This window comes from Meleagris gallopavo, chromosome 5 (genome assembly GCF_905368555.1).
Source record: "Meleagris gallopavo chromosome 5, MGAL_WU_HG_1.1, whole genome shotgun sequence".
Taxonomy (NCBI): Eukaryota; Metazoa; Chordata; class Aves; order Galliformes; family Phasianidae; genus Meleagris; species Meleagris gallopavo.
Window position 1 is genome coordinate 8,565,783 of NC_139408.1, and position 12,254 is coordinate 8,578,036.

General features: G+C 35.9%; 1 protein-coding gene across 5 annotated transcripts in view; it reads left to right on the top strand.

The window, feature by feature from the left end:
- SBF2 (SET binding factor 2) overlaps positions 1-12,254 on the top strand; it is a 240,596-nt gene that overhangs the window by 94,143 nt on the left and 134,199 nt on the right. For all 5 annotated transcript variants that reach the window (XM_085224144.1, XM_085224147.1, XM_085224148.1 and 2 more), the window contains one exon: positions 8,419-8,556. In XM_085224144.1, coding sequence (XP_085080270.1) covers positions 8,419-8,556 — 138 coding nt within the window. The remainder of the gene's footprint in view (positions 1-8,418; positions 8,557-12,254) is intronic.

Below are 12,254 nucleotides of genomic sequence, written 5' to 3' on the forward strand. Positions count from 1 at the left end.
TTTCTGATTTGAAGCTAATTTCCTAGGCTTATATTCTTCAGGTGATAGCAGTCTCCTTAACTACATAGACAGTAGTTAATACTAACAAGAAAAAAAAAAAACACACAAGAAACAAGTTAATTGTCATAAAGATGTGTCCCAGTGCAGGTTAGAAACCAGTCCTGACTACTGCTTGTTGAGTAAGGACAGAGATACTTCTTAATCTATTTCATGCTGAAAATTAAAATGTGAGCCTTAAATACAGAGAATGAATTTCTAGGATTTTGATATTCTTTCTTCGGTGTTCTTCTTTCATTGTTGCTTCAGAAATATTTTAAATATTAGATAATTTACAACTGCGCTTTCTTGGTTATCTCTTAACCAGACATTTCATTTGCTATAGACCTGTATTCTGTGGATTGAAGTATAATTTACTGAAATCATTCCTCAGTTGAATTTATTGCTGGATTGAAATTGTGTTTTCTGTTTTTATGTTGATTATTTAACATCCAGTTTGCTCACTATTGTTTTGAGTGGCAGCACAACTGGCAGCAATTCTAGCTGACTGACAAGTATTTTGACTGTATGAAAAATTTTGAAGGAAGGCCATGTGTTACCAAGTTAAAAGTCTTGAGAGTTCAGATTCATGACTTTTGAACTTTTTGATGGACTTTAAAATGTATGCTAAAAGAAAAAAATCTCTTGCATAAAGTACTTTTTACAGACACCTAACATATTTGTATTGGATTGACACTTCACTACAAGTCTAAAAGTTTCTGATTCCCATCCATAGTTGTCTCTCTCACTGGTTCTGGTAACACTGAGCACGGGAATTTTTTTTTTTTTTTTTGTCAGGGGTAGGATAAAAAAGGTCCAAGAGTCTCCCTTGGCCTGAAAACAAGGAAGAAGTGCAGTTTAAAAAAAAATAAAAGTGCAAATTCTCCTTATTTGCAAAAGCATGCTAATTTTACTTATCCATAATTAGAACAGAGTAGCTAGAAGTTCATTCCAAGAAGAAAATTCCATTCACAATATCAGAATTAATCCTATCAAGGCATTACTATACAATGAAGTTATTCTTAAATCACCATATCTGTAGTCCAGGTTCATTTTGTTCAGAAATAGAAGATTGTTTGACAGATCTTTTTGAATAAGCCTCTGGGATGGGGATATTAAGTGAAGGCAGAAAAGGAAGCTGGTTTCCCGGTGGATGTAATTTTCTAGGTCATTTTGTTATTTTAGAAAACAAGCTAGATATACAGTCCTTGCAGAAGTGCATTTTACAAGTTAGGCTTTTTCAACATTGCAGTTCACTAAGGAAAGGTGTTTAAAAATCACACAGCATTAAGAGGTTTAAAAAACAAAGTGATGAACTTGAAACAAATTTATTCCATGTATATTCACAGATAGGCTTATACATTTACTAGTCTGGTGCATCTCATATATGACGGAAGGTTGAGAGACCTGGGGCTGTTCAACTTGGAGCAGAGGGGAAGATCTTATCAGTGTCTGTAATTAGCTGCAGGAAGGGTACAGAGGGGACGGAGCCAGACTCTTCAGAGGTGCCCAGTTCCAGGACATGAGGTGATGCAAACAAAACAGTAGCATGGTAGGTTCCCTGCTCACGCAGTGGTTGGACCAGATGTGTCCAGAGGTCCCTTCCCCCTTCAGTCAGTCTGTGATCCTATATATGGGGAGGTTAAACTAGTCTTTGCTGAATTTCAATAAAAAACTTCTCTATTTCTGTGACTTTGGAGAATTAGCTAGCTGTTTTAGTTGAGATGTTTACGTGTGTTGACTTTCTTTGTTTTGCTGGACTTTTGATACAGGGTCTCTGTGGCAAACTTGAGCCATACAATTACTGAGGCTTGTTTCAAACTGGATTTCAAATTATAAAATATCTCAACTGCTACTTGTGCAGGTTAGTGACAATGAGAGAGATCTTCAGGCTTTGGAAGACCGATAACATGGCTGAGGTTCTTTCTTTTCTGATGTGTATTTTAAATTTGCCTGAAAAGGAGACACCTGGAGCAGAAATATCTATCAGTCTATGGGAACAGCACCTCCCATAGAGGGAGAGGAAGGATTACTCACCTGCAACTCTTCTTGGACAGTTCTGTCATCAATATTCATGAGCAACCTTCCTGCTGCTTCTAATGGAATTTTGCAAGTGTTTAAACCAATTTTAGGTTTGAGAGAATAAGAGAGGGTTAACGTCCAGCAATGTCAGCACGTGCAGGCATCCGAATGTGTCTTTTTGCTTTCCTGAGATGAGGAAGGTTCCTTGATTTCAAGTGAACATTGCATATTCACGCTCTCTGCTCCTCTCATCTCTTTGCTGTCATAAGTTAAAAAATCTGGAATTAATGAAATAAATCAAAGTCGGCTTCCTAAGTTTTAGCGGGAGATGCTGGAAGCAGACTGCAGCATTTCAGGGGTGCCATGAGGTAAATATTGTTAAAGTTCATCTTGGGCAACTCTGTATTCCAGTGCATTCCGGGCCTCTTCATTTCTTTGATGACTGAAAGCACTTTTTTTTTTTTTTTTCTTTCTTGTAACGAGAGAATTTAATTGTTTACAGTTGACCACCAGAGTCTTCTATAGTACTGGCTTATGATATCTTAAAAGAGCTTTTTACGTGGAAATTCAGAATATACTGTAAGTGCATTAGTTTCATTGTAGAGTAGGCTAAGGATAAATATGCAGTTTTTAGATACAAGATGTTGAAAGTCTGGAAGATGTTATAAAATTTCATGTATATTTTGTATTCTGTTTACATTTAGAGATAACCCCCAAGCTTCAAGAATTTCCGCAGATTTGCAGCTTCATAACACTGCTTTTTTATTTTGCCGATAGGCATTGTAATTGTTTTGTTTTAACTAGAGGTATGCATCTGAAAAAGAAAATTCCCTGTGCCAAAATTCCATACATAAGTGAATGGTGAAATGGTGAAATACTCAGCAGCTGGTGCTAGGTCATGCAAGTCCAGATGGAACAAAATTCCTTCACATAATGTCCGGAACATAGTCCCTTATTTTCAGGGAGGCTTGTAGACAAGATGATGATAGTGCATGACTTAACAAAACACGTTTACTTGGGAAGTAAATAAAGCCTACAGGCCCAGAGTTACCCAAGGGAGAATCAAAGATTTTGTCGACGAGTTGAAGTGGAAGATGGCTGGTTGTGTCAGACATTTTAAATCCCAAAGTCATTTTGGGATCTTCAATTCAAATCTTGTTAATAGAGTTCAATTCTCTTATATTTTATGTGCTTTTAGATAGTTTTTTATTTTTATTTTTTTTTAAGAAGAAACAAGTGCTCAAATATGTTTTGAGAAAATACACAGTATGAGAATGTGTTTTAAAGATGTTTAGTTATTTAAGTGCAGTGGTTGGTAGTGGTATTTCATGGACGTCATCTTCTATTCCGTTCAATCTCTTCAAAAAATGCTTTCAAAAGACGACTTGCAAAAAGTGTATCGTGTTGTAAACTTCCTGAATGAGCTTTTCGCCTTTCTACTTTGACAGTGCTGTCAGAAGTAATGGGTTTCTGATGGAAAGCTGACTGGAATGTTGATACAGAAAGCAATGTAAACTGCAGACTGAGCAGTCTTCCTGGCTGTAGCTGAACAGATCCAACTAGAACACTGGTTTGAGTTTTTGTTTGGTTATTCTTGGGGTGCGAGCTCTGAGATAAATGGCAAACTTCTAAATTGCAGTTCAGTAAATGGATAATTTCTGTCCAGTGGATTTAAAAGTCAAATAATATACTTATACCATAATAAGTATACAAATTACTAACATTTTTCTGTAATGAAATTAGAATGCTATGTAAATACTATTCAGTATAGCAATAGTATGAAGTATTCACTTTCACACTAAGCCTCATCTTAAGTGCTTCAGTGCTTGGGTGAGATTGTGATAATTTTCTTTAATTTTTCAACAGACTTCAGAAAGCTATATACAGTATATTCGGTGCTAATATGTGTAACTAATTTATTTTAACATCACTTTATAACCTAATTCTTGTTTGATTTGAAAGCATTCTGTGTGAGTTACTGACAGACAGTGCTTTGCTTCAGTGAACACCTGTGGTTTCAGGCAGTGCTTAAAATGTCATTTCAACACCTCGACCATGAGATCTCTGTTTCATATTCTTCAGTTCAACTTCTGGATATTTCTGCCAGATTTTTAAGGCAATCACTTGTAATCTGGAGTGGATTTGAAGCACTCACCACCCTTAAAGGCTTAATTCTATAAACAGTGGGTTGGACAGTCTGATTCTTTTTAATTTTCAGTGTCATTGGTATAAGCTGTGTTCAGGTTCCAAGAATTCTGGCAAATAAGTGAAACAATATGGGAGTGTGTTCATTTTTAAACTTCTGAGTTTTTTTCCTGTTTACTGAAGAAGCACATGACCTTTGAATTATGTTCACAGTGGTGCTTTTGTCTGTTTTGGTGTATAGCATCTGGTTGGTAAGGAAACATTTTTCTCTTCCTTCTGGCCAGACTGTGATGGCAAGCATACTGGATAGTAGCTTGCGTTTATACTAGTTTGGAAAGTTGTTCTCAGTGCTGTTTGTATTTCAAGTATTACACTAATATTTATTACCTTATTTTAACTAAACTGAGACTCATTCATTGTTTAATTTCAAGGAGGAGCTTGTTGTCTTTATCCTCAATCTCTATATTTATAAATTTCTTCCAGTTTATTTGAAAACAGATTCTCTGTATAGCCCGTGGGTGTACTTTGCTTAAGTTGTTTTCCTTAACAATCACTAATTGTCCACTAGTAAAGAATGAAGTCTAGAAAGCATATTTTATACTCAAGACCATTTTTAGATTGGAAAGAATTTTCACTGACACGAGTCAGATTTGAGCTTCCATAGAAGCTATTAACATTGATTGCTATTGAGAGCTCCCTTCCCAACTCAGCAGTCCCTTCTGATAATTACAACATTGCTTGACCTGCAAATAATGTTTTATCACAACAAAAAGAGTTATCATTTAAATGCACTTTATTTTTAAATGCATTTTAAAAGGCTGGAAACAATAAGATTAGACTTACTGATGCTCAAAATTTCAAAGCTGGTAGGTTGTGCATGTGTTCTGAAAAAAAAAGGCTGTGCATAAGCCACACATCCCAACCTCACGTATTTGTCATTTGTGTGCTGAACACCTAGTGGATTAATTGCATATCCTGGGTCTTACATTCCCTTAGAACAGAATCATAGAATATCCCAAGTTGGAAGGGTCCCACAAGGTCTCCTGGCAGCAGACAGGACTGCCCTGAATCCTATATCTGAGAGTGCTGTCCAGCTCTCCTTGAACTCCGGCTACTTGGTGTCATGCCCTGGGCAGACTGTTCCATGCCTACCGCCCTCTGGCGCAGAACTTTTCCTTAATCTCCACCTGATTCTCCTCTGACACAGCTGTGCATGCCATCTCCCTGGGGCCCTGTCGCTGTCACAGAGAGCAGAGCTCAGTGCTGCCCCTCCACTCCCTGTGAAGAGCTGCAGCCGCCATGAGGCCTCCCCTCAGCTCCCCTCAAAGCACGTGGAGTGGGCATTTGTGGCAGGAGGGCACGAGTGGAGCCTGTGGGAGCCATCACAGAGCTCCTGTCAGAACAGGTAGGCTTGACAGGTCTGAAGGAATGCAACAGCCGTAAACGTGAGCGTGCAGAGCTTGAGAAGTGCTGGAGCCAAGGCTGCATGAACAACATTAATTTGGCCTACTTTGTGTGTACGATTCAATTTTGACGGTATACCGTGAAAAGATTGACTTTATTTATTTGTTATTAGGATTTTACTGTATTCTTTGCATTTTGGCTCATCATCGTTGAACAAATGGGTACTCAGTGGCTGTGTGTTGTTTTATCTTTTTGAGATTCAGATTCCAGGCTTTTTACCACACATCTCCTAAACTCTACGATACATACAGAACTCAAATGATTTCATCATCAGACTTTGATGATCCTTTCATTACAATGTCTGTGTACATCTACCACATTACGTTATCTTTATGGAAGTCCTGCAAGATCAGTGGTGGTATTTTCTTATTTTTAACTGATGTGGGATGAAAAACAAAGGGAGATAAGGCCAATGTTATCAAACTCATTGGCTAATGCTGGATGCTTAGCTTGGAATGACTAGGATGTCTTTTCACGGAGTACTTTTTGATGTTCAGAATAGTTATATTCAGTTGCAGGAGGAAGTGCTTACCACTTCTAAGAATAAAGACTCAGAAGTGTTAAGCTTCTATCCTGAATATGAAGAATACAACATGAGAAACTTTTGGTTTGGAAGATTTTCCCAGGATCATAAAACAAACTGTGTATCAGAGTATCAGACAGAATTTTAACTGCTTTTCGCCCAAGAATACCCAAGTTTTATTGCAGAGGTTCTAAAGATGAATCTGTAGTAAATGTGTGCAACTTATTTTATGCTTTCAGTTTTCATCAGCTGTCTGGGTCAGGGAGTTGGGGGGCTGGAGAGAAATTGCTGGAAACATGAAATCTCGACCTCTCTGATTCCTTTGCTGTCTGCATTCTTGAACGATTCTAGATTTTTTTTTCCCTAATGCAGACATGTCTTGTTGTCTTTACCCCTTGTAAATTCTAAGTTTAGGATTTTGTTAATAATGATGTGCTTGTGAATTTTTTATGTATGTGATTTCAAGTCTTCAGTAAGAGGAATAAGCAATACAAAATTCCATAAAGATCGTTTCAAGGTTCTTCATCAAACTGACTTCAAAATTTCAGCCCAGTTTTCCATTATTGGGAACAAGTTATTAATCAGTGGTGTACTTCCGTTATTAAAAGAAGAAAAAACCTATATAGATTTCCCTTCACTTTTGTGCTATGTTTTTCTTTTTACTCATATTGCTTGTGCACCTCTGTTCTGAGATCAGAATTCCTGTCAGTGTTTAGGGTGACTTGAAATGCCATAGCTCATGTCAGCTTGGAGGGATAATACTGAAGGAACTCAAGCTTATTTGATGTATGTTATAGGTATTACACATCATGCAGTCTGCTCATTGCTGCAACAGCTCAGTAATAAAGTGTTCTGAGAACATGTGATGTGCTTGGAGCATCTTTGAGGCAAGAAATTGTCTTGGTCCCCGAGACTTTATAAAGTCATGAAATGGGAGCTTACTTTTCGCAGGGCTGGAAAAGCTTATATACCTGTTATGATACGACCTCTTAGAAAATTTCAGATACTTGCAATGAGATTTATAGAGGTAATCCTTAAGTAGGTGAAAAGTACTGCTCTATAAATAGGCTTTTGTTGGAGTAAATGTATTGTTGAATATTTTTGCAAGTAGTTGTAAACAGAGTATTTAAGTTTGACTAGGTAAACTAATAAGGAAAGCCAGGGACAGCTTTAATAGCTATCAGTGAATGTTAAAGACAAATATGTTGCCTGTGGCTCAGAAAGCTCATCAGATGGAGGCTGCTGGAAACTTTGCTGGTAAGAGAACAGAAGTAACTGGGCAGTTACCCAATCTTGTACTGCTTTTAAGCTGCTGCTCTTAGATCCTGATGGAAACAGCGCTCTGGCTTTGTCTTAACCAATGTAGCCATTCTTAGATTTTATATCTCCTTAAAATGACTACAGACTAACAAGTATGTATGATCCTTTGATTGGTGGGAAGTAAAAAGGCCAATCCTATGTGCTGAACAATTTTGTTTTAAAAACAGGAAGGTTTGTTTCAGGGAAAAGAAAAGATTTGGATGCAGCTGGTACTTGAACAGGAAAAGATTACTCTGTAGTTGTGACACTGCATCTGAAATCAATCAAATCTGAAAGCAGCTTTCTATGTCTGTATTTTATGATTATCCTGACTACCTTTTCATAGTATGTGAATGTGCACAAAAATGTGTACAAGTTATACAGTATATCAGTAGTTTTATACTTCCAAAGCTAATTTTAGTTGCACTTCTGTGTTTGTAATGGAACAGCAGGTTGCAACCTGTAGTTTTAGGGTTCCTGAAAAACAAAGATAATTAAAAAATGTAAGCAGAGACATTCCAAGACAATGATTTTAGCTTCAAATTTTAAATCATAATCTAAATGAAATCTGCATTACTTGCCAGTTTATTCCTATTGTTGCTTCTTAAATCCTTGTATGGATTATATTAAATACTAAATAGGGACCTCTCGTTAGTGTGTGTAGCATGTACATTGTGTATAACATCTCCCTCAATGTTCATCAGTCTAATTAGCTGTGATCTACTATTTTTTTTCCCATTTTCTCAAAATTTTTCAGTTCTGTATACATTTGCTTTCAGTGAAATTTTCTGAGCTTCTTTTTCAGATGGTGTTCTGTTGTATTGCTTAAAACTGTTTTCCATAGTTCTTAAAAAAAAAAAAAAGAAAAAAAAAAGAAAAGAAGATATTGCATAACTAAATGCCTCTTTTGTTTGTTTTTGTTTCATTAGTTTTGCCAACCTGGAGGATGGCAGCTTTCAAAAGAGAGAAAACAGCCAACGTTCTTTGTGGTGGTTTTGACTGATATAGACTCGGAGAGACACTACTGTTCCTGCTTAACTTTCTATGAAGCAGAGATTAATCTACAGGTAACACCTTTGGAATAAGTCACAGGGATGTAGAAAAAGGTGTCTAGAAATACAAGATTAATGTAAGAGAGGACAATTTTAGGAAATATTTTAATCTTCTTGCTAAGGATGTCCTGTTCTATCTTATTTAAGTATGTGTTTTTGTTCCAAGGTAACACTTTGTCTAGCCAAACTTTAAAAGTCTCAAGAGCTGGAGAATCCACCATGTCCTTGGGGAAGTTATTCCAATAATTGAGTATTCTTACAGTAGAAAAAGAAAATTCTTCTTAGATACAGTCAGAATCTCCCCTGGTGCAACTTGTATCCATTACCTCTTGTTTTTTTCCATGTGACTTTTTTTTTCTCCGTCATATATCTTCTTCCTTTTTTTCTTCCATTTGTTTTGTTGTTGTTAATGAGACAGCCAGCATAATGTTCCTCTCATTTACTTCAACATATGACATAGTAGGAATTTTGTTTTGCACTACGATAAATGTTTATTAACTTCTGCTCCCCCTACTGGCCATCTCTATCAGTCTAGCGCAGAGCAAATGTACACGTATGCTGTAATGTATACACATTTCTATAAGTGCATTTATTGGCAAGACTTGTGTGGGTGTAAATGTCTAGATTTTTAAACTGATAGAATAATTCTTCATTTTAGGTAGGTCAGATTTTGGGTGTCAGCTATTTGGCAGCTTTGATTTTTAAACATGCATTTAATTATCTTTGGGCAACTTCAGTCTTTTAAAAATAGACATTTTGTTTCCCATTTTATGTAGAGTACTTCACAGAATCTACGCTATGACATAATCCTTGGAATCTTTAGTAGCTAGAACCTAGGGAAATCCTAATTCAGTCTGTAATTGTGGACCACTGCTGTTATGTTCTGAAATATTTTCTTTCCCAAATGAAAAATCAAAAATAAGCAAAACCTTGGCATTAAATATATTAAAAAAATAGATATACATAGATAACTAGATAAAGGGCTTGTTTTTTTCTTCTAGTGAAGAACTATAACATCTGATTAAAAGCATTTAAGAAAATGCTTTTAGTAATCCAAACTTATTCTGTTTAATACTGGAGTTGAAATCTTACTTTATCTTGTCAAATATTTAATAGATACAGTGTAGCAATAACAACATTGGGCTTTTTCTAGGCACGACTGGGAGCCAGGGAATAATAGTTGTTCCTGTTTCATTAACACTACTGCTTAAATGGATGTGGGGTTTTTTATGTTTCTGAAAGGAGCTAAAAGCAGAAATGTAAGCAGGTATATCTATTTTAGTGTAGATCAATTGACATGTTTCTACTAATGCCTATCATCTTTATTTTATAATTAAAGAGCAAAATATTCTATAGTAATTCCTTTCCAGCTGATAGAAATTTGAAATGGCTGACTTCTTCCACTCTATGTATTTCATAACATATACTAAATTTAGCAAACTTGTTATTTATCCTGTGGTTTCTAGCAGCTGCTTTTGATTCACTATCCACATCCTCCAAGTAATGCTCATCACAAAACATGTATTAACAGTATTAACTAAAAGGTTACTTTCTTATATTGCTTAAGTAGTCATAATAAGGAAAATAAAAACAAAATAAAACAAATTTACAAAAGCAAGAACAAACAATAGCAAAAAGGCAAGTAAAAAAAAAAATATATATATATTAAAAAAAAAAAAAGGAGAGCAGCAGGATGTTGGTTCTTATAATGCCATTCCTGGCTGTGTTGCAAAGAATGCATATTTTTCAGATGAACTTGCTGTGGTGAAATTTATTCTATGACTGCTTTGTTTATAGCCAAACTTCCTGTTTCTTTCTAAAACCCAAAGAGAATAATTGAACGTGCCCTATTACATGGTCATTAGACAAGAATTCAGCACATGTACAATCTGTAATGAAACATAAGCTTATGAAACTTGGGTTATGAAAGTAATATCAATTTAACTATTCAGATGCTCACCTTATTAAACAAAAAGTCTGTAAAACTTTCTATGTGAACTTGGTATCTGGACATCAGTTTTCACATTTAAATAAGACAAATGGAAGATTCAGTTTCCCAAGAATGATGAAGGTGATAGCCTTCACCAGGTACATCTTGCAGCATATAAGACTGGTCTGAATTCAGCTAGAGTAGATTTGCTATTTGACTTGGCATAATCATCTTCACAAGACTTTCATACCACTTGGGAGTTTCTGTGGTTAATTGTACTGAAAAGTGAAAACAAGCTCATATCTCTTGAATGCTAGAAGGGAGTAGAGAACCTTTTTTGAGCCTCTTGCATGCAAATACAATAATCTTTTTGACACAATTATTCAAGCTGCTCCTGAGAAGTCTACTTTTGCTGCTGCAATTACCTTCATTATTACTTCAAATGTTTGCTGCAGGATAGTACACAAATGTTTCCTGAAAAGTAAGGAGACTGTACTCACGTGACTGGAGGTATACCCATAGTAGCCTAGGATACAGTGTTAATACAGCAATTATAAAAGCTATATGCAGGAGTCTGTGGGGAAAAAAATATTCTCTGTAGTGTCTTTGAAAGTGCTGTACTCCATTTAATCTCTTGTCCATTGTGTGCCATAAGACATTTCCCAGTGATGATAAAAGCACAGGCTCCAATAGTCAGCTCATAACCTCTCTTCAACTTTCTATCTCTGGGCAAAAAATAAAATAGTCTTTTATTCTCTGACATTTATTGACACCTATGGATCATATTCAGCATTGTTGCAGTGTTGTCATTTTGAACTGACCCAGCAGTTAGTATTTGCATAGATGCTGGTCAGTTGATTGTCAACTCTCATTCCCAAAAAATACACATATGTATAGTTATTTCTAAAAGCAGTTTCTGGATGTTACCTGCTAACATGCAGAAATCTTTCTGGAAAATGGTGACTCACATTGTTTGGAAACATAATGGTCAAGTTGTATATTTGTTTTGCATTTCTGGGGGAAAAAACCCTCTCACCAACCCCAACATCAACAAATTAGAGAGTGATTTATGTCAACAACTGAGCTTGTGTGACTGCATTTCTTGCATTACAGAAATTCTGTTCAGTATGATGAGCAGGAAATGTCAAGTATTAGTTTCTAACAATCTTACTATAAGATTTACCTGGTGTGTCTTAATCATGTGTACATTAAAATGTTGTGATCACAAAGTTAGTAAAATTAAATATATCATTGTGAAATCATAGAATTGTAGATGTACATAAGCTAATTTGCAAGTCTCCTGTTCCTCTTGATCAGAATAATCTTGCTTTTTCTACTCCCTCGCAAAACCATATAAAAAGAAATTGTAAAAATCCCGTACCAGAACATGGCAGATACACAGTATTCGCAAATATTTCCTGAGTCAAAGGAACAACTGCCAAAAAAATGACATCACGCTCCATAAAATTTTAGTTCTTATGCTTGGATTGTAGAGTTGGTCATCCTACTGTGTTAAAGCACGTGCCACTTGATGAGTCACTGACGTTTGGTTTTTAGCAGAGAATCCTTTTTAAAATGTAAAATCTAATCCTCCTTTTGATATTTTGATATTCCTCACACTTTGCAAGGAGTCTATCAGTATCCTTTTAAATCTGTGGAGAAATTAATGGTATGGTAATATCCAGAGATTAAAGCAATGCCTCACTTCCTTTATGTGAGGAGAAAACGTACAGTTCATATTCTACGTGATGAGAAATAGCATTATATTCTGAATATCCTTTTG